We start from the raw sequence: 26,741 nt of genomic DNA, 5'->3' as shown, positions 1-26,741 counted from the left end.
GCAAAGAGTCACTTCCAAGTGAATTAAGATGTGAATCTTCAGTACTCAATTTTGAACAGAGAAACAGAAGAAACTCAATTAACTCCATTTTTCTAGCTGTTAGAATTTTTTGCATTAATATTTCAAAAATCTACTATCACTGCAACATTGCTGGCAAACAGCATATGACTACAGGTATCAATACTGCTCAGCTACAGCCTTTTCATAAAGCGTCAGTGTTCACCCCTTAAAGAAACATCCCTATAAATGACAAAATTATCTTTATTTCTACTTAGAGAAAGAGAGAAAAATAACATTTTATTCTGTGAAGAATTGAGTGAGAATGCCCCATTCTGAAAGCTTTCAACATCTACATTACGCAACATTGAAAATTATCAGGAAGGGGGCTGGGACTGTGGCTCAGTGGTAAAGTGCTTGCCTCCAATGTATGAGACACTGGGTTCGATCCTCAGCACCATATAAAAATAAAGATACTGTATGTTCATCTACAACTAAATAAATATTTTTTAAAAAAGAAAGAAAATTATCAGGAAGAGCAAGAAGCTTCTAATAAAAGCACATAGAAAATGGAGGTCAGAGTATATGCTGGACATACAACCTATCCAAGCAAACATGAAGATCTAGCCCCTACTATCAAGTCATTTTAACCTCAAGATGGTTTAAAATAAAGGGGGGCTGGGGATGTGGCTCAAGCGGTAGTGCGCTCGCCTGGCATGCGTGCGGCCCGGGTTCGATCCTCAGCACCACATACCAACAAAGATGTTGTGTCCGCCGAGAACTAAAAAATAAATATTAAAAATTCTCTCTCTCTCCTCTCTTACTCTCTCTTTAAAAAAAAAAAAAAATCAACATGTGAGGAGATGCTCATCTTGAACCATTTAAAATACTGAGATTGTTCTTAGCTGTTTTTACAGAATAAATTAAAACACCCTACTAAAGTAATGAGTAAAATTATTCCATATAGCCATAAACGTACCTGGTTTCTCAGAAGTACAGGACACGCATTTGTTGTCTTCTGCATTGTTAGAAACACAGCAAACTGGACACTCCCAAGACCCCACAGGCTTTTTGAATTTATCTCCAAATCCTAAAGAACCAGATGCCACAGTGCAGCTGGAAGATGACGCAGCCATGGTCCCAGCACTTTCTGAAACCACTGTCAATGTGAGCACTCGCTTCACACCAGTGCCAGGTTTCGGTGTTTCACAGGCTACACATTTCATTGCTTCCGGTTTATTTTGCACTAAACAGGTGTCACAATCCCAAGTTCCTGGTTTAAATTTGTCTCCAAAGCCTGTAGCCGATGCAGAAAGAGTTGCTTTGCCACTTTTGGTTGGTGTCCCACTTCCAGTTTGTTTGGCAGTTTCCCTCGATGGCAATTTTGCTGCTTGACAGGCTATGCACTTGTTGTCTGTAACTTTGTTCTGGAGTAGACATGTATCACACTGCCATGATGATCCACCCTTTAAATTCTCCCCAAACCCAATTCCACTCAAAGAAAATGTACTTATTGCTGGTCTTGTATAAACCACTGGGCTTGTTGTGGTAGACTGAGCAGCAAGAGGATCTACCTTTGGCGATGTGAAACCTACAATGGGGAAAAAGAGCAGAGAGTTTTTAAAAAGAGAAGTTTTCCAATCAAAACGTTAACTGCAACATTATTACAGAGGAAAAAAAAACATCTACCTTCTTGCAGAGTTACTACAATACCAAATGGACTGCTTTTAAGGATTGTTTTTCATACATATTTATTAAGAGCATAAATAAGCAACATCTAGACAAGTTAAAATTCTACAAAAGATTTTTTTTTTTTTTTTAAATAAGCACACATCACCTTCTCCCTCAAGGAATTTCTAGTATAATGATGTACACAATTGTCATCCACATTTTACTGCAGTCTGCCTTCCCAAAATATTAAACTACAGCACAGTCCTAATGTCCCCTCATGTCTGTCCCTTCATTTGGGTGTTCTCTGGGCCCTGCCAAACAACTTCAATATCTACAATGTTTTAATGCTATCCAGTCATAGTCCACTGTTGTGGTAACCTCAACCATCAATAAAACCAGCTAAGCTGAGCTGAGCAGGCATGATTATTTGATAAGTATTCCTCAAAGTACAACAAGGTGCTAAGGAACATTTGTAACTATACTAAACTCACAAAAGGGTTAGGGGTTGTGGCTCAGTGGTAGAGTGTGCGCCTTGCACTTGTGAGGCACAGGGTTCAATCCTCAGCACCACATAAAAATAAATAAATAAGTAAATAAATAGTTAAAGGTGTTGTGTTGTCCATCTACCACTAAAAAAAAAATTAAAAATTAAAAAAAAACCACACAAAAGCTTTAAACTATGTTTCAATAACAAATGATACCATAACCCAACTAGTAAGTCCTAGAAATATAAAAATGATTAAAACACAGTTTTTTAATCCTCATTGAACAGCAGCTGATGTTACTCAAATACATGTTCACATGTGGTTCGTAAACAGTAACTCAAACACAACTCAAATATATTTCTAATATAATCTCAGAATCCTTTCATAATTGTCAAGTATCTTTTTTAAAAATATTATTTTTAGTTGAAGTTGGACACAATACCTTTATTTTATTTACTTATTTTTATGTGGTGCTGACGATCAAACCCAGGGCCTCGAATGTGCTAGGCGAGTACTCTACCGCTGAGCCATAACCCAGTGCCAGGTGTATCTTTTTGTAAAAATGGAAGGTATATTTAGACAATTAGGGTATTTTCAAAGCAGTCATTGAATTGATTCACTCAAGCTATACTTTATTCATGAGAATGACTTTCTAATCCTTTCCTGGGGACAACAAACTTTTAGTTTATACACAGCAACACTATCACCAAAGAAAGCATTAGAAGGGAAGACAATATAGAAGGTCCTTACAGGTTTTCTACTGGTATCAAGAAATAATCAAGCCTATAGCTACTTTAGTATAACGGCAAAATGATACCATATATTTCAGTCACTCCCAGCAGTCAACAATGTTGGGTTTTTTAAAAAATATTTAGTTAGTTAGTTAGTTTTAGGTGGACACAATATCTTTATTTTTATGTGGTGCTGAGGAACCCAGTGCCTCATGCATGCCAGGCAAGCGCGCTACCACTTGAGCCACATCCCCAGCCCAGCAATGTTGTTTTGTAATGGTTTATTTGAAACACTAAATTAGGAAAACTGACAGTATTAAATTTATTTTCCTTTTCATTGTCACTCAAATAAACTTTATAAGAAGACTCTTATAAAATTTTTCCTATTTAAGCTGGACCTGGTGGAACATATCTATAATCCTGGTGACTCAGGAGGCTGAGGCAGGAGGATCACAATTTCAAGGGAAGCCTGGGCAATTTAATGAGATCACGTCTCACAATAAAAAATAAAAAGGGTTGGGGATATCATTCAATGGTAAAGTATCCCTAGGTTCAATCTCTAGTACAAAATAAAATAAAATACTTGAAAAATGTTCCTATTAAAAAAGTTAAAAGGGGACCAGGTTGAGAAACAAAGTGCAACCCTAAATACATGTATAGGGCAAAACAATACACCACCCTTTCTAGGGACTGAATCCAGGGCTTCACATATGCACTCTATTTTTCAGACATATCCCAGTCCAAAAAACTATACAGTTGCTGCTTATCTACTAGTTGGCTAATAATTCTACTTTTTAGATCATAATAGTCATTTATTACCACTGACTAATAATTTTATTATAAGCAAGCATTCTGGAATTAAAACTAACTCAATTACTGGAACCCTATAGGTAGTATACACAACCTATGAAAGCAGAATCAAACAACCTAACCCTAAAACTTATTGTAGAGGCCAAACTTATTACATCCTCTGTTTAGACTTGGACTCATCCCATTCTATACCTGCTTTACCCTGATTTGTTCATTATACTACTGTACCCCACGATACAAACACTGTGTTGATTAAAAAATAAAATAAACATCATCATATAAGTGACTTAGTTTTCAAGTCTTATTTCAAGTGAATACAATTTCCTACATATCTGTGTTAAAATTCAGCAAATTTGGCCTCATTCTATATGTACCAATCCGGGGAATAATGTGAGAAGGCAGTTCAGTTATTTCAAAGACGTAATAGGTGTTATCGTCAAGTTTACTGTTATTCAATATTGGCCCATCTCAATTAATAGAAAACTCATATTCTCTTTCTATACTTGCCTCTTAAAGATATTTCTTTATTATATACAGAGATCTTGAATTCTAAAGTAGTATTTCTAAGATATTTCCCATGAAAGAATTAGATATCACTAAATCTACATTCAAAATTCAACATCTTATCAAATTATTGGTAGTTACTTTTTTTAAAGGAATCCACATTATAACACAAATAACATTAAAATGAAATCAAGGGAGTTTAAAATTAAGATTTTTTTTTTTTAAACTATCTCAAGGGCTACTATCATCTTACCAGGGCTTTTCAGAACATCTAGAACACTTCCTTCTTTCAGGATTTTTACAGGTCTAAAAAGGCCCTCACAATCTTCATCTCGCTTCTTATAGCTTGTGCTGTTCACCACAGTGATATCTTGAGCTGTAATTTTTTTTAAATTATAAAAAATATTATGCCAAGGAAAGCACTGGATTCTTGAACTAAATGCATTTTAAAAATCTAAGCCCTTTTAAATCAATTTCTAAAACTTTGACAGTCACTATAATTCAAAAATAATGAGCAAACATAATTTACCATTATAAGGAGATAAAAATACTTTCCCCTCACCACCCCACATGTCACAAAAAGGCACAGAAGTATAAACTACAACTGTTAGCAAGTAAATTCATTAGAAGAAAATTAAACTGAAACACTGGGGATACAGCCACTGGGGCAAGACTTGTTCACTGCTTAAAATAATGTATTTGATTGCTCAGCAATTTAAAATAGTGATTTAAAAAAAAAAAACCTAAAACAAATTCAACAGAAATTCATGCTATGACTAAAAATATCCTTCAGTTATATTAAAAATCTGTATGATACAGTATCAATAAGGATCTGGTTACATAAATTGCCTATAACAGTGACATAATAAAATGCATATTTGCTGAATGATAATGCATGATAAAATGCATATGCTAAAAAGCATAGTTGTGGGCAAAAGCAGGTTAGAAAATCTAGAAAATTTAGAATGTTTCTATCTAAAAATTAATGGTGGCTGGTGGCTGCTAGTGGTAAAATGAATTCATATTCATTGTTTTTACTTTTTATAATCAAAATTAAATTGTTTTCAGTGAATTTAAGGTAAAGTTTTAGGATTACCTGAAGCGCACTCAAAGAGACAAAAAGAAGAAAATGGGAAAACTAGCTCCTGTCACAAAATAATTAATCATGACTTCCACATTTTCAATCAGCTTTGCTAAATGATAGAAGTGATGAGAACCAGCCGGGTGCGGTGGCGCACGCCTATAATCCCAGCGACTCGGGAGGCCGAGGCAGGAAGATCACAAGTTCGAGGCCAGCCTCAGCAATTTAGCGAGACCCTGTCTCAAAATAAAAAAACACAAGGGCTGGGGATGTAGCTCAGTGGTAGAGCACCCCTGGGTTCAATCCCCAGTATCAAAAAAAGAGGGAAAAAAAATGGTGAGAACATACAATTTTGTAGATGCCACTCATAAATGTACTCGTAATCACTCATTAAAAAAAAAAACTGGGTAATTTCTCACATTATAATTTCTCACAAAATAAAAAGCTATTTTAATAAATTGTTACACGTTCAGTTATTAGTAAAATCTGGAAAGGACTTTAATACCTTTCTTCATAACAAGTCATGAGAGGTTTACTACATAATTCAAGGTTTAATCCGTAAATTTTATGGTAAAAAGTACAATTGAAATGTCTGCTACTTTTTATTACATACAGCTGTTTGATTAAAAAAAAAAGGTAATAAAAAAATTTAGAATCACAAAAAAATTTAGAATCACAAAGCTCTCTCTCCAACCTCACAATAAATTTTTTGATATTTACAAAGAATGTAATGTTTTTTCTTTTGTTACTGTACCCTTTCCCTTGGCTTTATTTCTTGGGGAAAATGCCCTTGTTCAGAATTCTTATCCTAAGTAGCACAGTCCATGTGAAAAGAAAACAACTACTACTATAACAAGATCCTATTTTAATATCTAATTCCTTTTCCTCAAATACGTCAATTTTTTTTTCAGTTCAGAGATTATGTATCATCACCTGCACAGGCCAGCATAACCTTTACAAATGAAAATGCTTATGAAATGCTCAGTAAACCTGGAGATGAGATCCACCACAATTATACTGTAGACAAATTTACAGTAAAACTAAACTAAATTTATAACTAACTTGCTCAGTATTTTGACTAAACACAGAGAATAAATTTGTTATGATGACTGTCCTGCTGAAAAACCATTAATAGAAAGTATTATTAGAAAGCAAAAACTTCTTTTCAGAGCTAACTTCATTCAAGTGAAAGCACTTAGAAGAATTACCAAAGGTGAAATAATTTGAAATACTATGCTAATGAATATAATTGTATTTGCAAAAATATGTGAAAAAATTTTACTTACCAGAACTACTTATACTTGGTTCTGAAGTACTAGTGGAGCCAGAAAATTCTGTTTTTGCAACAGGCACACTAAATGTAAATCCAATCTGTAAAAACAAAAACGTCTTCTTAAGTGTCAACTCATTTCTAAACAAATACTTTATTATAAGTATTTATACATACACACACACTCTAAATTTCACCTATATAATTTCCACAATATCTAAATCTGGGATTCATAAGCCAGGCACTGTGGTGTATACCTATAGTAACAGCACTAAGGAAGCTGAAGCAGGAGGTTCATGTGAACCTAGGAATGAGACCAGACTGCTGACTGGGTAGCACAGCAAGACCTTGTCTCAAAAAAAAAAAAAAAAAAAAAAAAAAGAATTTCTTAGGCCTTATTTTCCCCCTTTCAAAACATTCCAGAAAATAATGCTGCATTCCTAATGCCCAGTTTCTGAATGCAATTTTTTTAATAAAAAGTATGAGTTGGGGGATAACTGATGGGTCTCCGGCAAGCAGCAAGGAAATTATACTTGATCTGTAACACTAGTTGGGACCAAAAAAAAGAGGAGACAAAAACAGAAGGCAAAATTTACAAAATGCCAAATCTGGAACAAAATGTACATTAAATTTATGCATTATCTCTTTCAAAATGTTATTTAATCATGAACAAATATATGTTGCATGACCAAAAAAGCCCAGAACTTTTCTAGATTAAAAGGTCACTCATCAGGGCTTGGGTTGTGGCTCAGCATTTCCCTACATGTGTGAGGCACTGGGTTCAATTCTAAGCACTGCATATAAATAAAATGAATAAAATAAAGGTCATTCAACAGATCTATTAAGTACATGCAGCATAATTCAGTAATTAGGTCCTAGTCTTTATCTGGATCTAGGGCCAGTAGACATAAAACATCAACTAATTGACAGTCTAGGGACAATGGGACGTCTAAATATGAACTGTATTATAAAATCATGATAAAATTTCTTGGGTATGATAACTATATTAAATGGAGCAAAGGAATGTCCCTTTTCTTACAGGTCACAGAGAAGGAGAATTAACTATCAAATTGTATATGCAATTACCTTTTCTGTACTATGAATATTTAAGTTGGAAACAAAAAGTTTCTTATTACCAATGACATCACAGATTTGATAAAATACAGTAGGGCTTTGAAATAGTTTATATTTATAAAATACAAAATATGTGCTTTATTAAGTTATGATTATTAAGTTAATATATATATTAAATATGAAATATTTATTACTACTTACAGAGGATGGAGGTAGTATATCTGCCTCAGTAGATTTTACAATTGGAGATGAAAATCTAAACATGGGACTTCCAGGGCTGCTCGGAGATGTCATTTGTACCTGGTTTTCCAAATTATTAAGAAATGACACAAACAAAGCTACTTAGGAAAAGAAACTGTCAATAAAACACACCTTCAGAAAATTATTTCAAAAAAATTCAGTTTTTTTTTTTTTGCTTTTAGATTTAAAAATCAGAACTTCTAAAAAACACTGAGTTTCTTCTATAAAATCTGGCTGCCTCTTAGAAAAGGAATATATACAATCTTAGAGCTAGATAGTTGCCTACATGAGAAAAATAAACTACATGTTGAGAAAAAGTGAAAGTAAGGAACTAGGGACGGGGCACAGAAGCAAACTAAAAGATATTAAACCTAACTGAGAAAGTAAAGACGTAACATCTACTCCTACCCCCATCCCCAAATCTCATTGGAAATATTGTTGGGAAACAAATTAATCTTTTTTCTCTAATGCACTGCATAAGAGTTAAAGAATTCCATTGTAATGTATATAAAATATATTCAAATTTTTAATATTAAGACACCATTTTATTTTTCTTTACCTATGTTGAGGTATTAATTTCCATAAAGAAATTAATCACTGCTTTAAAATAAGCATTTTCAGAAGTACATCACCTCATTTATACAATGGCTCTGTACCTTGTTTGTTAACGACTGAGAAGGACCGATGGGTGACAGAGAGGAAGTTGTGATTGCTGGAGAACTAAAATTGAAGGTAGGCAGTGAAGAACCGGTGATTGGTAGGGGTATTTTCGGTAATACTGGTACTTCCATTTCCTAAAACACAGCATGTATTATAATGACAAGTTTGCATCTTCCCCATCATTCTTTTACTCCTACTCTTATTTTCAGGTAGAACTGATGAAGTTAAAATAAATTTAGATAAGATAAATTTAGAATACAAAGAAGATAGCACCATATAATATTAGCAATGTAAGCTCTCAAGTTAAAAAACAAGATCTGAATCCCAGGTTTATGTCACCAACTGCCATATAACTCTGAGAGCCTAACTACCCTCAGCACCAATTTTTCTAATTGGCAAAAATGAGAGGAAAAAGATTCTTACTCTACACATTAACAGTGGTAATAATGCAAAACAAAGTTCTATATTATCTTTGCATTAAAACAAACAGTAACTACCAGAACCCATGAAGTCTAGTAAATTGCTTTGGTTTCTAACCAATAGAGCAAAGATCATCCCAAGTTTCCAATGACCCAGATTAAGAACACACACAGAGTCACTTGTACTAGTTGGTAGTGGAGTACTTTATGTGACCAATGCCTTGGAAACATAATAATATAGGAGAAAATGTGTTAAAAAAAAAAAAGTCAACACCAAACATTTGGAAATGCTGAAAAGCAAGGAAAAAAAGTAGGTAGGAAAGGGCACTGAGTGAGCATCCTGTTCTCTTTGAGTTAGTGACTCTGAGCAATTGAAAACTTGACAGAATACTGAAAACCTGTTAGCTGACTAATCAGAAGACAGTGTGGCAAGAACACAACAGTTAGAAATGAGGGGAGATGAAAAAATGAAAAGCCACAGAAAGGAATTCCCAAGTCTGAATGCAAAACCACTCAAATCTGCTAAACCTGAAAACTCCACAGGTATAAAGCAGACACCAGGGAACCTCATTGGAACTAGAGTTTAAACTGCTGTCCACCAGAGGAGAAAGAGTTTTAGTTCCGGTAAGTTCACTGCCAGCTAAAACAATCTGAAAAGTTCATAGTACATAAATCACAATTCAATTAAGTTGATCCAAAAATCAAAGCAAAAATTGACACTTGCATTTTTACCTTTTTTTCCCCTCCAGATAAAATAAAACTAAGAATTTACAAATTTGTCACCATAAAACTTGCTTTATAATTTCTTCAGGCTGAAGTGAAATGATACAAAATGGAAACTCAGATTGGGAAGGAAATGAAGAATATGTAGGCAAAATTAAAGCACTTTTCTTTTTTAGTTTCTTTAAAATATATATAATTATACAAAAAACAAATAGAAGGCTGGGGTTGTGGCTCAGTGGCAGAGCACTTGCCTACCATGTGTGAGGCACTGGGTTCAATTCTCAGCACCACATATGAATAAAAAATAAAGGTCCATTAACAATACAAATATAAAAATAAAATTTAAAATGCCCTTAAAAAAAAAGAAAAGAGGATATACTGTGGGTTTACAGTCTGCCTAAATGTAAAATGAAATGATACATATAGCATAAAATGCCAAGGATGAATAGTAGCAAATATGAACTATATAGTTGCAAGATACTTAGATTTTATAGCAAGTGGTACAAAAGTAACATAATCTGCAAAAAAGATACTAACAAAAAAGGTAAAGCTAAAAGATAAATTAAAATGAAATTTTAATAAATAATTGATTCACACCAATAGAGGCAGCTTTCAAAAGAAACAAACAACAACAAAAAAAGGGAAAATGGTAGACCTAAATCTAACCACATCAATAATTACATTAACTATAAATGAATTAGTTAAACATCCCAATTAAACATCTAAACTCAAGTTTATGTCATATATTTAAAAACTTACTTTAAATATAAAAAGACTGAAAGCATATGGATAGAAAAGGATATAAACTGTAATTACTATGCATAAAATGTATTCTAGTAAGAATTCAGCACTTATTATTAATGCCAGACAGAGAAAATTTCAAGACAAAGAATATTCTTAAAGATCTTTTTGGACATTTGATAATAAAAGATCAACTCATTACACGCTAAGGTGTGTGCTCTTAATGAGAGCCTCAAAATATATCACACAATAATTGATACAATTAAGGGGAAAAAAACAATCTGAATATATAAAAAGTTGTCAATTTTAAATCTTCACCTCTCCATAATTTAACAGACTAACAATACGTCCTTCTCGAAAAATAAAGAGAGGGCTGGGGATGTGGCTCAAGTGGTAGCACTCTCGCCTAGCATGCGTGAGGCACTGGGTTCGATTCTCAGAACCACATAAAAATTAAAAAATAAAGATAAAAAAGTTTAAAAAATAAAGAAAGGAAGAAGATCTAAGAAATATCAATCACCTGTTGACATCTAAAGAACACTACACCCTCAAATTACAGTATATTCTTCAAACAGAACATATGTTGCACTATATTAAACAAATCTCCATTCAAATTTAATTAGAAATCCACAACCCAAATATTTGGAAATTAAACACACTGCTAAATAATGCATGAGTTAAATTTAAAAAAAAAAAAAATAAGGGGCTGGGGATGTGGCTCAAGTGGTAGCGCGCTCGCCTGGCATGCGTGCGGCCCGGGTTCGATCCTCAGCACCACATACAAACAAAGATGTTGTGTCTGACGAAAACTAAATAAATAAATATTAAAAAAAAAAAAAAAGAAATTGGGGGTGTGTGTGGGGGGAATAGGACAAAAACAAAACCCAAAAACCAGGAAGCACAAACACAGATCTTCTAGAAGAAGACAGTATCTTTGCAGCCTGGAGAAAGACAATGGTTTCTTAGCATATAAAGAACTGCAAAAACAACAGGGGAAAAATATCAGACTTTATAAAATTTGGCAACTGCTGATCAAAAGACACTGTTGAGAAAATGAAAAGCTTAAACTAGGAAAAAAGAAATTTATATGACAAAAGTACTTGGGACCTCTTACAACTAATTATAAGACAACCCAATTTTGAAAAAGACAAAGATCTGAGCAAACAACCCACATACAAAGCCAACAAGCACATTAAAAAAATGCAATGTTATTAGTCATCAGAGAAATGATCATTTAAACTTCAACACAATACCACCATACACAAGCTAGGATGACTAAAATTTTAAAAGATGACAACTGCTGGTAAATATCAGGAGTAACTAAAATGCTGAGAAATTCCTGGGTAGGAGTATAACATGCCACAACCACTCTGGGGAACAATTTGGCAGTTTCTCAAAAAGTTAAAACACTCAGAATACAACCTACCACTTTTAGGTATTTACTGTTAGAGAACTAAATATGATTTCAAAAAGATTTGTACAAGAATGTTCACAGCAGCTTTAGTCACTATAGCCAGAACAAAAGAATATTTACTGAATAATTGTATTTATATGGAATTCCCGGAAAAGCAAAACCAAAATTTGGAAAAAATGAGCACAGTAATTTTATATTTGAGCATAGCACAAATATAAAACATTAAAATCTAAGTGCTTTAGGGTAGAAGGTGACAGAAATGGACTGGAGAAGGAATGTTAAGTAAACTTTTTGGGATAGTGGCTATGTTCACTACCTCAATAGAGGTTTAGTTTAAGCATTTGTTGAATTCATTAAACATTATACCTAAGAATTTTACATTTCACTATAAGCATATTTTTGCTAAGTTAAAAAAACAACAAATATTTAATTCTAGTACATTATATAACCTTGATGTATACTGATATCTTTAACTTATTTGAAAAACACCCCCCCAAAAGGGGGGAGATAGATGTCCATCTTTTTTTTTCTAGTAGTACCTTTTATTTTATTTATATGTGGTGCTGAGGTTCAAAGCCAGTGCATCAATATGCTAGGCAAGCGTTCTACCACTGAGCTACAACCCCAGCCCGACAGATGGCTATTTGATAGGACAAATATAATACATTAAAATCTAAGTGCTACATGTGTATTTGCAGAATAATTACTTTGATGTTTTATGTTTGGAACCTGATAGTCAATTTGGGGAAGTGGGGAGCAAACAAAAGATACACCAGGCTAGTTTTGAAGGGGACTTTCTACTCTCCAACCTCAAGCTTATTTTCTTGCCTTTAGACGTTAACATACTGTATGACCTACTATTTTGTGCCAATTCATTAAGCCACAAACAGCCACACTGGTTGTTTATATTATTCTGTAATTTGATTTCTAATGCCCCCAATAAGGACTTGGAGATAAATAGGTCTTAAAAGGAGAAAAAAAAATGTCAAGAATTCTGCTAACCGGATGGTTAGACACAAGCTGAACGCACTAATCAATCTGAACAGGCCAACCATCAAATGTTTCATGGCTTAATACCTTTTAAACATCTTTATATGTACTTGAGTTATTTTATATAAGGTAGATGTGATACAAGAAGAAATTGGAGCAGGGAAATACTTGGCTTACTATCAAGTGACAGATGTACTACAGATGTAAGTTCAATATATTGGGTTTTGTTTTTGTCCCCCATCCCCCAATTTCTCATTTGATTTTTTTATTTAACGCATGCATTATTTAGCAGTGTGTTTAATTTCCAAATATCTGGGTGGAGGATTATGAATTTCTAATTAAACTTGCATTGAAATTTGTTTAATATAGTACAGTATATGTTCTGTTTGAAGAATATACCATAATTTGAGGGTGTAGAGTTCACTAGATGTCAACAAGGTGTACCGGGGATTGAATCCAGGGGCACTTAACCACTGAGCCACATCCCTACTCGTGTGTGTGTGTGTGTGTGTGTGTGTGTGTGTTTTATTTTGTTTGTTTTGAGACCAAGTCTTTGCTAAATTGACAAGGCTGGCCTTGAACTTGCGATTCTTCTGGCTTAGCAGGCTGAGCCACTCTAGGACTACAGGCTCTGACCACAATACCCAGCAATATGTTGATTCTTATTCCCATTTTAGAAATAAGCAACTAAGGAGACAGTCGGCATGATAGAAAACACCTTTAATACCAGGGACTTGGGAGGCTAAGGCAGGAGGGTCACAAGTTCGAGGCCAGCCTCAACAACTTAGCCAGACCCTGTCTCAAAATTAAAAATTAATAAGGGCTGGAGATGTAGCTCAAGTGATAAAGAACTCCTGGGTTCAAGCCCTAGTACCAAAAACAGAGACATAAAGGCAAAATGCAAGTCAAGTGTAGTGACTATAATTCTTACAAATTTTAGAATCTAAGATAAAAGTTAAAACACACTCTATCTCAATATTGCAAACTTAAGTTACTTTAGATATAGATTTGTATTAACCTGAATGTTTAGTGAATCAAAAAATACAAATTCCTGCTAAGTAGTAATTGTATCTGAGATCAGCATTATCTGTTTATGTTCCATTTTAATTTTCTCCCACTTGGCCTTTCCCTAAAGGTCATTAAAATACCTACAAAAAAAAAAAAAAATCTTGAGTAATTCGCCAAAAATTCTAACTATAACTAAAACCAGACCCTACTGGTCTGAACATCACTAACATGTGAACAATAATTTAAAAAAGCAATGCATTCAAAATAATTATAAAAATGTGTAGCTAAACCTATTTTATCCAGATAAAAAGCAGTGAGCAGAAACGTGGGGCAGTCTTCCCATTAGTACCTCTTTCCTCAGAAATGTGGAGATAACAACTCCAATGTGGAAAAGAGCCAGGGATGGACAAGGGTTGGGTGAGGCAGCCTGGGATGCAAAATTGACAGTTGGCAGTTGGCCAGAATGGAGGAGGGGCCCAGGAGCAGGGAGGTGGTGACAAAGATATGAGATAGGGGTTTCCATGTAACTCTTCACAATTGTTATACCAGACAATAAGAACAAAAGTAAATAAAACCAATAAAAACCCTACCGCAATACCGCAAAGTTAACACTAAACGCCACCTTTAAGACAGTTAAAATCAAGCTGCAGACATCATCAAGCTTCAGCTTAATATCTTTAAAAATTAAAAAGTGAAGGGAAATTAAGAATATCTACACAATATGTCATCTGGCAAACATAAAAGCAACCCAATATTTTCCTCATACAGGGATAAATAATATCACAATATTAATGAAAAATATAAAAGTATGTCTAGAAAAACAAGTTTATCTTACATTATTCAGATAATCATGAAATTTCTTTTTTGTACAAAGTAAGACAACTTATTTCTCAGGGTGTACTAAGAAAAAAACCCCAAGTCTCAAGCATGCTAGGCAAGGCTCTATCACTAAGCTACATTTTCTGTCCAGACAACCTATTTCTTAAACATAATTAATAGTTCTGCATAAAAGCTTTTAATAACAAAATAAAATAGGTTTGCTAAAATTGTACATACTGTATGATCAATGGCATTAAAGACTGAAGTTTTCTTTTGAGATAGTGAAATACACTAATATATTCCCTTCCTTCACAACTCTCCAGCAGCAGAGTGACACGCAGAACCTGAGGGAAAGAGAGCGTCCAGACCAGTAACTGAACCAAGGCCCTTAGCATAAACCCAAACATCATGGCAAAGGTACATACAGGAAGTCCAACCGGCAAAGAAATCATGATTCTGATAAGCCAGATGCAAAAGTACTGAAATGTTAACTCGGAAAAGGAAAGAGAAAAAGTGAAAAAGAAACCAACTTCCCCAAACAAGACTGCTAATCAAAACACCAACTGACATTACGAAAATTAACCCTAAGACATTCAACAACTTCAATCAAAACGTGAATTCACAGTCACTTACATGTTAAATTTAAGAATATATCCCACCAAAACATTTGTGGTCAAAGAGGATACAAATGAGATTTTTGAAATAAATGGCAAATGAAAGCATTATGTACCAAAGGTTAAATGATCTAGTAAGCTTTATAAACCTCTTCTTTACAACAACAAAAAAATTTTAAATGATGTAACTTGGTTGAAATCATTTATAAAAAGTCTTAAATGAGACCTGTATTCAATTTAAACTAATAAAAAAATATATAGCCAACTATAGGCAGAAAGATTAATCAAACCAATCTTCTATTAGTCACTGATTTTTTGCAAACATTCAAGGTCAGTATATATAAAGAATTGTTCCTAATTGAAGAAATAACCTCATAGAAAAAAAACTGATAAGAGAAAAACTCAAATGGCCAAAAAAGATGCCTTCCTGCCAGTAAACAAGATGGAAAATAAAACTCCAATGATATATCATTTCACAACCATCATGCTGGCAAAAATTCAAAAGTCAACAAAATCAAGATCTGGTAAGGATACAGAAAAAGTCTATCTACCCACTGTAATGTGCAAAGTGTTAAACTGCAAAACTACCTAGAAGAGCAATATGGCAGCATCTAATACATATGAACTTGTATGTCATCATCTATAATCTAACAGTTCCATTTCTACAGAAATATACTAGAGAAAATATTGTACATAAAGAGGAAAAAGTGGGCTCAGGCTGTGGCTCGGTGTTGGAGCGCTTGCCTGGCATGTGTGAGGAACTGGGCTTGATCCTCAGCATCACATATAAATAAATAAATAAATAGATAAATACATAAAGTCCCATTGGCAACCAAGAAAAATGTTTAAAAAAAAAGAGGGAAAAGTGCATGAATATTATTAACATGTACTGGGAATCAACCCAAATACATCCTGATAGTAGAATGAAATCACTGCGGTAAAGCTTTACACTGAATAAATATATAGCAGTGAAATGAAACAAACTAGTTAATTTTCACAATGTCAAAAGGAAAAAAATGGAGAAAAGGACAAGAATATATATAGCATTAACCATATATATGGTTTAAGAACAGACAAAACTATATAGTAACACTCCAAGATCAAGTAATCTTGATGGCAATCAATTCCCATATTTGAAGGACGATAATGTTTTTATATTTGTTTTTATTGTGGCTTTATAATATTCACTAAAAATACTACAGTTAGCACACACACACTTTTTGGGGGGACAAGGGGGTGTAGTGGGGATTGAACTCAGGCGCACTCGGCCACTGAGTCACATACCAGCCCTGTTTTGTATTTTATTTAGAGACAGGTTCTCACTGAGTTGCTTACTGCCTCGCTTTTGCTAAGGCTGGCTTTGAACTTGTGATCCTCCTGCCTCAGCCTCTCAAGCCAATGGGATTACAGGCTTACACCACCATGCCCAGCTACACACATACTTTGAAGAAAATGTTTCAATGGCAGATAATTCTTGCTCTGGGTCCTCCCCCACCCTTATAGGTCTCCCCTTAAAACTACCACATCAAAGCTTTTTAAAAACCTCAGGAATATTTAAATATATAACCCTACCTGCTCCTCTGAATGTTTAGAAGCAACAAAGCGTGTTCTCTCTCGTCTCATCTTGCCACCTCCACCACCTACTCCAGAAGATAAACCATTGGCTGCAGGAATACTGAAATTTGGATATGAAAAGCCACTAGCAAATAAAAAGAAAATCAAAACAATTGATATATTATTCGGGTCCATAACCTGTTAACTAAATACCTAAAATCCAGAACTGCTAACAAGGAAGAAAAATAAATGCAAAGCTCAATATAATTTTTAAAACTGACAGGTTTTTGTTTTCTTTTTTTGGCATAAAGTTTCTACATTTAAATTTCTTAATATTCAAATAGGTATCTGAAATCAAATATGGACCTTACAAATTAAATATAAAGAAATTTAGTGGATATGAAATGACATTACCTTTCTTGTTCTCTATTTTGTCTTGGTGTCATATTTTTTTCATATCCAGTCTAGGAAAAAAAAAATAGATGCCATTAGATCCCATTTTTCTTTTTTTCTTTTATTTTTTTTTGGGGGGGGGGGGGTATCAGGGATTGAATTCAGGGGCCCTCGGCCACTAAACCACATCCCCAGCCCTATTTTGTATTTTATTTAGATACAGGGTTCTCACTGAGTTGCTTAGCACCTCACTTTTGCTGAGGCTGGCTCTGAACTCTTGATCGTCCTGTCTCAGCCTCCAGAGCCACTGGGATTACAGGTGTGAGCCATATCACCCAGCTATACCATTTTTCTTCCTATAAATTTTTTTTTGTATTGGGAATTGATCCCAGGTGTGCTCAACCACTGAGCCACATCCTCACACTTTTTTTTTTTGAGACATGGTCTCACTAAGTTGCTGAGGCTGGCTTTGAACTTACGATCAGGGAAGGGGGGGATCAAATCTAGCAAAATTAATCTAGATAGTAAGTATAATACTAATATTTACCAGTAAATGCTAATTTAGGATTTGATCAAGGTGAAAACTATTTAAAGGCATATACATAATCATCATTAATACACCAATTTTACTCATTATATAGATGCTAGATTATAATGAGAGAATACCTCCTTTTAACATTACTCATTATTATTCATCATAACCAATATTCAAAGAGTGGTGAAAATAAATAAATACTCACACTGTCCTTTTTATCAATTCTTTGATTAACCTTTCTTAATTCACCAGATGGGGTCAGAGATGGTTTAAAATAAACAGTTCGATTTGCTGCAATGGAAACTGGCTTTGGGGTCATAAGTCTCTGAACAGGGGGATACTGAGCATCCACCTTGATGGTAAACAGAAATAAAGACAAATAATTTCATACATATCAATGACTCATATCTAAAAATACATGACAAAATCTAAAGTTACCTAGAGACCATGAACACTTCTAAAGAAACTCAGCAGATGCAAATATATACTACTAGGAAAAACTATTAAAACTGAACCTAAGTGGTACTTTATCTATTTATATGTATAACATACACACAAATTCAAAACAATTTCATAGGAAGATTAACTATATTTCATTCCAGACTCAGTGATTTTTTTCATATACATGCACATTTGCTCACCCATAAAATGGAATTTATTTAATTTAAAACTGCTCAGTTTTTAAAGCATGAATTTTAAATATGTCTAAATTGGTTTTTCTCACATTTTCCCCCAAATTATTGTCTACATTTTCTTTATCTTGCAAATAAGATACTGTATGAGTGATGGGGACATACTTTATACTAAAGTCTTATCTAAGCATGTGCAAGGCCCTGGGTTTGAACCCTAGCACCTAAAAAAAAATAACGTGTGTGAATATTTTTTAGCTAGTCATAAAAATACTTCTAATTCCTAAAAATATGAACAAAGTCCTAAGTTGGTTCCTCCAATGTTAATTAAAAAACAAAGTCAAAACCTTACAATGTAAAAACTTACAGATTCTGAAATGAACTGGTTTTATTGTCTAAGTACACAAGTGTTTTTCATTAATAGCCCTTGGCTTCTCTAAAACACAGTAAAAATCTTGATGGTGTAAGGTCACCATAAAGCCCAGAATTTGAACCCTGGATGGAGACTGCAATATCATGAATAGAGCCCTTGCACTCAGCAGCAGCTGTGAACAACCTGGGTTTTCTGGGCAAATTTTCTGTACAGTTGCTAGCTCTTCCCTAAATCCTTTTCATTAGTGTGACCACATAACTGAATAAGATAGTTTATTTTGCAGACTGTTCTGGCGTATCTGTGAAACATGAACTTTGCTGTACCCCAGCATTTTGTTTCCAATACGCAATCATTAATAATACGACATAGTAAGACTTTTACTGACAATATTATTATGGGATAACCTTAAAACTCCACTTGTTTTTAAACAATCTTACAAGAGAGTCTAAGAGTTAACAATTTAAATTAATACCATGATGACAGCTAGTAATAGATTTCCTCTTGCCCAAGTTCAAACATCTAGGTAATTCAAAAATTGAGAAGCAATACTTTTCCATGAAAAATTCAATTTTAGCTTTCTTTATACTCAATTTCATAATTATAATTCATCAACCTCTCATATAGTTCCCAGAGTGAATTCAGACAATTAGGATAATTTTAATAATCACTTTTGGGAAATTTAGTGATAAATGCTTTCAACAGTACGAATTTGAGAATCTGCATTTCTGGAAGGATATTTAACCAGTCATAAACATAACTAACCCAAAGCCTCAAATTATTAAGCATTTTATTTTTCACACAGTAACCTCAAGAGCTAACTTGAACCGTAAAAAACACAATGGAAGTGTATCAAGACATCTATATTACATTTTTTATAATTCTGGTATCCTGAAATAGTATGTTGGCTGGCTGACGAAATGTGTACCAAACTGAAATTCTATTTATACACATTAGATTTGTCATAATGTTAGATAATTAGGAAAATCTCCAAAGGTTCAATGTTCAATGAAGGTTTTAATTTTCTGACCTTCTAATTACTAAACAAATTTTGTTCATTCTCATTTTCATTTATCAAAAGAACAAGTCATAAAGACCATAAAGAATCTAAAGATGGAAATGGCAGATCACCAAAAAATACTGAATAAGCATCTGCTATGCAGCATCTTTTTTTTTTTAGTTGTAGATGAACAATATCTTTAATTAATTAATTAATTTAATGTGGTGGTGAGGCTCAAACCCAGTGCCTCACATGTGCTAGGCAAGTGCTCTACCACTGAGCAGAAGAAGGAACAATGTCCAAGTACAAAAAATGTCATTTTTCAAACACGTGCCATGACAACTATCAACTAAATCTAATTTGTGTATCTGTTAAACTTTAAATGCTACAAAATTGATGACACATTAAATAATTACCATACCTTTTCTCTTTTGGCCTGAAAATCTGTGATATCTATCCCGCTCCTATCAAGAGGCTGAAAAAATAAAACAGTATTAGAATATACAGAAAACTGTAAAAAATATGTCTCTGAGAATACAACAGCTTTAAAGATCAACTTACAGAGTTTAGAGGAGAAGAAACAACTGATGGAATTCTTTTTGCATCCTGTTAATGTTATAATAAAAATTTATTTAAAAATTTTTATTTTTTATGAAATAATAAAATTAAGATTTTTCACTAAACTCAAATTTTAAGAGTGATTTTAAAAATTTACCGCTAGAGGACTTGACATCTTCTCTAAAGACTGCAATATTCGCCGAGCTGTTGAACTAGTCACACCGTAAGATTGTGCATTAAGTTGCTTAGCTTTCATCTGTCTTCTGACTGGTGCCTGTGAAGTAAACTCTATATTATTTGTAGCAACAAAATCTAAGTCACATATTTTATGTAATGAAAATATCTACAAAATAAAATGTCTAATGTAAAACACGATATATTAACAACAACTTATCTCTGAGAGGTGTCATAAAATAAGAGTTTAATTGTTTTTCTTCTTCATGCCTTTACTGAAAATCCAATTCCCTGCCGGAGACAGTATTTTTATAATTAGAAGTGATAAAATAGTACACACCACTCTGAAGAATGGATCTGTAGTTATATTACACATGGTGAAAAGGTATAATTGGTAAAAAAGTTCTAGCAATACCTAGACCTGCGTACTCTTGATATTTAAATCAAATAATATTAAATTAATGAGAAGTGAATTAAGATAGCTGTTATTCTGAATATTAATTAACATTTAATTCAAGCAAATTCCAAGACAGATAAACAAAATACTATAGATTCTACTGCAATGAAAATCTAACATTTTAATACTAATAACTTGTTTCTCAAAAGTCAACATGACAAAAGGAACATTTTTAAATACTCATGCTATTTCTTAATAAAGTGACTTACTTTCTTAAAATTGGGATTAGGAAAAAACCTTAAAGACTAGGCAATTACCCTTTAATACAAAAGCAAAATGTATATATTCCAATAAAAATATACCCTTCTCTCAAGAATGCACTACAAGATTCTAATAAACATGTGATACCACAAAAACCAAGTAATTTGGCAATGAGTAACATAAGGAAAAGATAATCTCACAACCAAAATATAACCTAGTTTTTAAAATTTTTCATCATCTTATCAAATCAGAAACTCTGCGTCTGATAGAAGAAAAAGTTGGCTCCGATCTACAGATTGTGGGGTCGGGCTCCAAATTCCTTAATAGGACACCCATAGCACAAGAGTTAATAACAAGAATCAACAAATGGGACTTAATTAAACTTAAAAGTTTTTTCTCAGCAAAAGAAACAATAAGAGAGGTAAATAGGGAGCCTACATCCTGGGAACAAATGTTTACTCCTCACTCTTCAGATAGAGCCCTAATATCCAGAGTATACAAAGAACTCAAAAAATTAGACAATAAGATAACAAATAACCCAATCAACAAATGGGCCAAGGACCTGAACAGACACTTCTCAGAGGAGGATATACAATCAATCAACAAGTACATGAAAAAATGCTCTCCATCTCTAGCAGTCAGAGAAATGCAAATCAAAACCACCCTAAGATACCATCTCACTCCAGTAAGATTGGCAGCCACTATGAAGTCAAACAACAAGAAGTGTTGGCGAGGATGTGGAGAAAAGGGTACAGTTGTACATTGCTGGTGGGACTGCAAATTGGTGCGGCCAATTTGGAAAGCAGTTTGGAGATTCCTGGGAAAGCTGGGAATGGAACCACCATTTGACCCTGCTATTGCCCTTCTCAGACTATTCCCTGAAGACCTTAAAAGAGCATGCTACAGGGATACTGCCACATCGATGTTCATAGCAGCACAATTCACAATAGCTAGACTGTGGAACCAACCCAGATGCCCTTCAATAGATGAATGGATAAAAAATGTGGCATCTATACACAATGGAGTACTATGCAACAATAAAAAATGACAAAATCATAGAATTTGCAGGGAAATGGATGGCACTAGAGCAGATTATGCTTAGTGAAGCTAGCCAATCCCTAAAAAACAAATACCAAATGTCTTCTTTGATATAATGAGAGCAACTAGGAACAGAGCAGGGAGGAAGAGTAGGAAGAAAAGATTAACATTAAACAGAGACATGAGATGGGAGGGAAAGGGAGAGAAAAGGGAAATTGCATGGAAATGAAGGGAGACCCTCATTGCTATACAAAATTACATATAAGAGGTTGTGAGGGGAATGGGAAAATAAACAAGGAGAAATGAATTACAGTAGATGGGGTAGAGAGAGAAGATGGGAGGGGAGGGGAGGGGGGATAGTAGGGGATAGGAAAGGTAGCAGAATACAACAATTACTAATAGGGCATTATGTAAAATTGTGGATGTATAACCGACGTGATTCGCAATCTGCATTTGGGGTAAAATTGGGGGTTCATAACCCACTTCAATCTAATGTATGAAATATGATATGTCAAGAGCTTTGTAATGTTGTGAACAACCAATAAAAAAAAATTTTTTTCATCATCCAAAAATTTGAACCATAATTACTACTTTAAAAATTTCTTCTTATATATCAAATATATTCATTTATTTTCAAAGTAGCTGCATCAGTAATAATAATAATAATACATTAGTATTATTACAAATTTGGTGCCCCCTATGGATTGCTGTTGAGAGACTAGAGGCTTCAGCAATCACGAGAAAACATTAAACTATTCACCAGGATATCACTGAAGTCTACTGGCTCTCAGGGCCTCAGTTCACTAATCAATAAAACAGAACTGAACTGGAATGTTGATAATATCTTTTAGCTCCATAACTCTAGGAATGAAATGGCTAATAGACTGCATTCCAAATGTCAATTACAAGGCTGAGGGTGTAGCTCAGTGAAGAACACTTGCTTAACAAGCTGAAGGTCCTAGATTTTATCCCCAGCATGACAAAAACAAAAGTATCTAATGTCAACTGTAAATATTTGGATGCTTGATTGAGGAAGATTCTAAGGGTATATGAGAACTCAGCATTAAAAAGAACAGAACTCAATACTGGCAATAAAGAAGAAGGAAACAGGAACACACTCAAGACTATTCTATGAATCATAGGCTTGCATCATCGTCTAACACGCTGAACTATATTAACTATAAATTTTAGTTTTTAACATGATATGATCCAGCTTAAGAAAAAGCTTCCTATGTAACTCTGACATTCAGTTAATGCTTTCTCTTATAACAAAATGTCCCCCCATAAAAACACTCAGAAATAAGGCTCATAGCTTAGCGTGGTGTTGTGCATCTGTTCTCCCAGTAACTTGAAAGACTTAGGCAGAAGGACCACAAATTCAAGGCCAGCCTAAACAATTTAGCAATCCCTTGTCTCAAAATAAAAATTAAAAGAGCTGAGGATGACCAGGTGCAGATGGAGCATGCCTATAATCCCGACAGGTTGGGAGGCTGAGGCAGAAGGATCAAAAGTTCAAAGCCAGCCTTAGCAGAAAGCGAGGCGCAAAACAACTCATTGAGACCCTGTCTCTAAATAAAATACAAAATAGAGCTGGGGATGTGGCTCAATGGATGAGTGCCCTGGAGTTCAATCCCTGTACCTCCCACCCTCCAAAAAAAAAGGCTGCGGATGTAGCTCAGTGGTAAAGCACCCCTGGGTTCAATTTCCAGTAGCGCAGAAAAAAAAAAAAAGTCTCATAATTACTACTGTTTATTAGACAAGAAAGAATCTTCTAATCAGGATAAGAAATGACTACCCTTAATGACAAAATTAAAATGTTTAAATATCCTAATTTCAAGCATTGGTTGATTCCTATTTGCCATGGATTCTCATTTCAATAAGATTTGCTCCAGAAATCTTAATGTTTACATTCTCTTCCATCTCTAAAAAGGTCAAAATCTGTAATATAAAATAAAAATACTATAACCCACACAAACCAGCATTTGTACAGTCCTCAAGAAAATAGCAGGACAACGAACAGGATGCAATTTCCCTTAAATTGGTATTTCTCAAAAAGTTACTAATTTCTAATTATTGACTACTAACATATACACACATAAATACAAATTGCTCTCTATTTTGGCCTTGTATCTTGTGACTCTGACAAACTATTAGTTCTGATAGCATTTTTTGAAGTCCTTTGGTAATAGATATAAATAAATACCTACATTCCTGAACAGAAATTATTTTACTTCTCCCTTTTCCATCTGTATACCTTGTTCTACACTGGGTAGGCTGAAGCGTAGCAGTTTTGATAAAGAGACTTCCCTGCTCTTCCCCCCATTTCAGAACAGTATTCAGTCTTTCACATTAAGGAATGGTACATCTGTAAATATGCTTTATCAGGATGAATCTTTTATCTTTTCTTACGTTTGGTTTGCTGAAAATTTTTATCATGAGTGGATGATGGACTTTGTGAAATGTTTTATAATATCAAATGTTCATAAGGTTTTTATTCTTTAATCTGCTTACGTGCTAGGTTACAAAATTTTCAAATGTTGCTTTCCCAGGACAAATCCCACCTGATCATGATACAGTTTTCTTTTTATAAACGTTGAATTCAATTTACAAAATTTTTTGTTGTAAAAGCATGTATCCATAATTAATGAGAAATGCTGTCCATGTTTTTTTTATATATATAATGTCTTTGTCTCATTTTGGATCAAAGTACTGTTAGCCTATTAAAAATGTGTTTGGCAGGGGGTGGATATAGCTGAGTTGGTAGAGTGCTTGCCTTGCATGTACAAGGCCCTGGGTTCGATCCCCAGCACCCCCACCCCCCAAAAAACTGTGTTGGGGAGACAGGCATGGTGGTACACCTATAATCCCAGCAATTTAGGAGGCTGAGGCAGGAGGGTCAGAAGTTTAAGGCCATAATCAGTAACTTAGTGAGACCCTATCTCAAAAAGAAATTTAAAAAATAGGGCTGGGGATGCAGCTCAGTGGTAAAAGCCCCTGCGTTAAATCCCTAGTATCCCCCAAGAGTTGGATAATGTTCTTTTATAATACATGAAGAGTTTATAATTGGTATTCTTTCTTTTTTAAATACTTGTTAGAATTCATCAGGGAAGCTATTTGAGCCTGAATGTTTCTTTGCTGGAAAGACTTCAACTATGAATTCAACTTACTGAATAAATAACACTATTCAGACTTTTGCTCATGCTATGCCAAATAAAATGAAAACATAAATGTGTCAAAATGCATTCTACTGTCATGTGTAACTAATCAAAATAAACAAAAAATTCTAATAAAATGTGTTCAAGGTCTCCATTGTGAACACTACAAAACACTCATGAAAGAAATCTTAAAAACACCTTAATAAAGAGATATACTGTATTCATGGACTGGAAGACTCAATTTTGTTAAGATGTCCATTCTTCTCAAATTGATCTTTAGACTCAATGCAATCCCAATCAAAATTCCAACAGCCTTTGTAGGAACCAACAAGCTGAATCTAAAATTGTATGGAAAAGCAAAGAACCCAGGAAAGCCAAAACAAGCTTGTAAAAGAAAAGAACAGTTAGAGAGCTCACATTTCCGGATTTTAAGACTTACTATAAAAGAGCTATCAAGACAAGGTAATACTGCAAGGACAAATGCAGATCAATGGAAAAATAATAGAAAGTCCAGAAACAGAGCCAATGTATAGTAAACTACTTTTCAACAAATGTGCAAAAGTAATTCAATGGAGAAAAGATAGTCTTTTCAACATATGGTACTAGAACAATGGTTCATCCATACATAAAACAAGTGTTGACCCATACCTAACACTAGATAAAAAAATTAACTCAAAATGAATCACAGGTCTAAATTAAAACCTAAAACTATGAAGCTTCTGGGGACAAACAAAAATGTCTTAGATATAATAGCAAAATCATAAAAGAAAAACAGAACAATACACTTAGATGTAATCAAAAGTAAAAATTTCTCTTCAAAAGACACTGTGAAAACATGTCACAGAATGTAATATCTGCAACACACATTTGATAAAGGATTTGAAAAAAATGAACACTCAAAATTCTTTGATAGCCCAATTTAAAAATGGTCAAAAGATTTAAAGACACGTCACCAAAGACACTGATTGCAAATAAGCATATGAAAAGATGTTCAACATCATGTAAGATTAATGTTGTCTTTTTTGTCAAAGTTAAACCTATAGTCTGAGTTTACTAATATGTAACAAAAATGTGTCTGCTATAATCTAAAATCTGAGTTTCCTAGTGAGTAGTTAGGTGGAGCTATTTTTAAGTTACTAAACCATGTGGTTAAAATGTAGCCATTTTGATTCCCCCAACTATTTCTCTTTGTCCTCTGTCTTCCATCATAATGCCTACAGTGTACTAGGTGATCCAATCCTAACTAGAGTCCTTCCCTTTGCCCTCCCCAATTTTAAATTAGTTAATCACATATATTGTAATCCTAAACTCCTTCTATCAGAGCAAAAGGATAAAAACCTGGGCAGACTTCCCACCCAGTGTGCTTGCTTGCCAGATTTTTTTGGGTAGTTTGCCTTGCTGAGTAACTTTTGAGCACATGTCTGAT

The 26,741-nt window shown here is 34.0% G+C and overlaps 1 protein-coding gene across 5 annotated transcripts in view; it reads right to left on the bottom strand.

The window, feature by feature from the left end:
- The window catches only part of NUP153 (nucleoporin 153), a 64,717-nt gene that overhangs the window by 16,409 nt on the left and 21,567 nt on the right, over positions 1-26,741 (bottom strand). For 3 of the 5 annotated variants that reach the window (XM_081295726.1, XM_081295728.1, XM_081295730.1), the window contains exons 6-16: positions 20,448-20,564; positions 20,294-20,338; positions 20,154-20,207; positions 17,939-18,085; positions 17,220-17,269; positions 16,824-16,950; positions 8,520-8,657; positions 7,825-7,923; positions 6,566-6,650; positions 4,452-4,574; positions 977-1,588 (exon numbers count right to left, since the gene is read on the bottom strand). In XM_081295726.1, the coding sequence (XP_081151852.1) occupies positions 977-1,588; positions 4,452-4,574; positions 6,566-6,650; positions 7,825-7,923; positions 8,520-8,657; positions 16,824-16,950; positions 17,220-17,269; positions 17,939-18,085; positions 20,154-20,207; positions 20,294-20,338; positions 20,448-20,564 (1,597 nt within the window). The remainder of the gene's footprint in view (positions 1-976; positions 1,589-4,451; positions 4,575-6,565; positions 6,651-7,824; positions 7,924-8,519; positions 8,658-16,823; positions 16,951-17,219; positions 17,270-17,938; positions 18,086-20,153; positions 20,208-20,293; positions 20,339-20,447; positions 20,565-26,741) is intronic. The other 2 variants (XM_081295727.1, XM_081295729.1) reach the window with 2 other exon arrangements.

Source organism: Spermophilus citellus (genome assembly GCF_964194105.1).
Source record: "Spermophilus citellus genome assembly, chromosome: 5".
NCBI lineage: Eukaryota > Metazoa > Chordata > Mammalia > Rodentia > Sciuridae > Spermophilus > Spermophilus citellus.
This window is presented reverse-complemented; position numbering and strand designations above follow the sequence as displayed.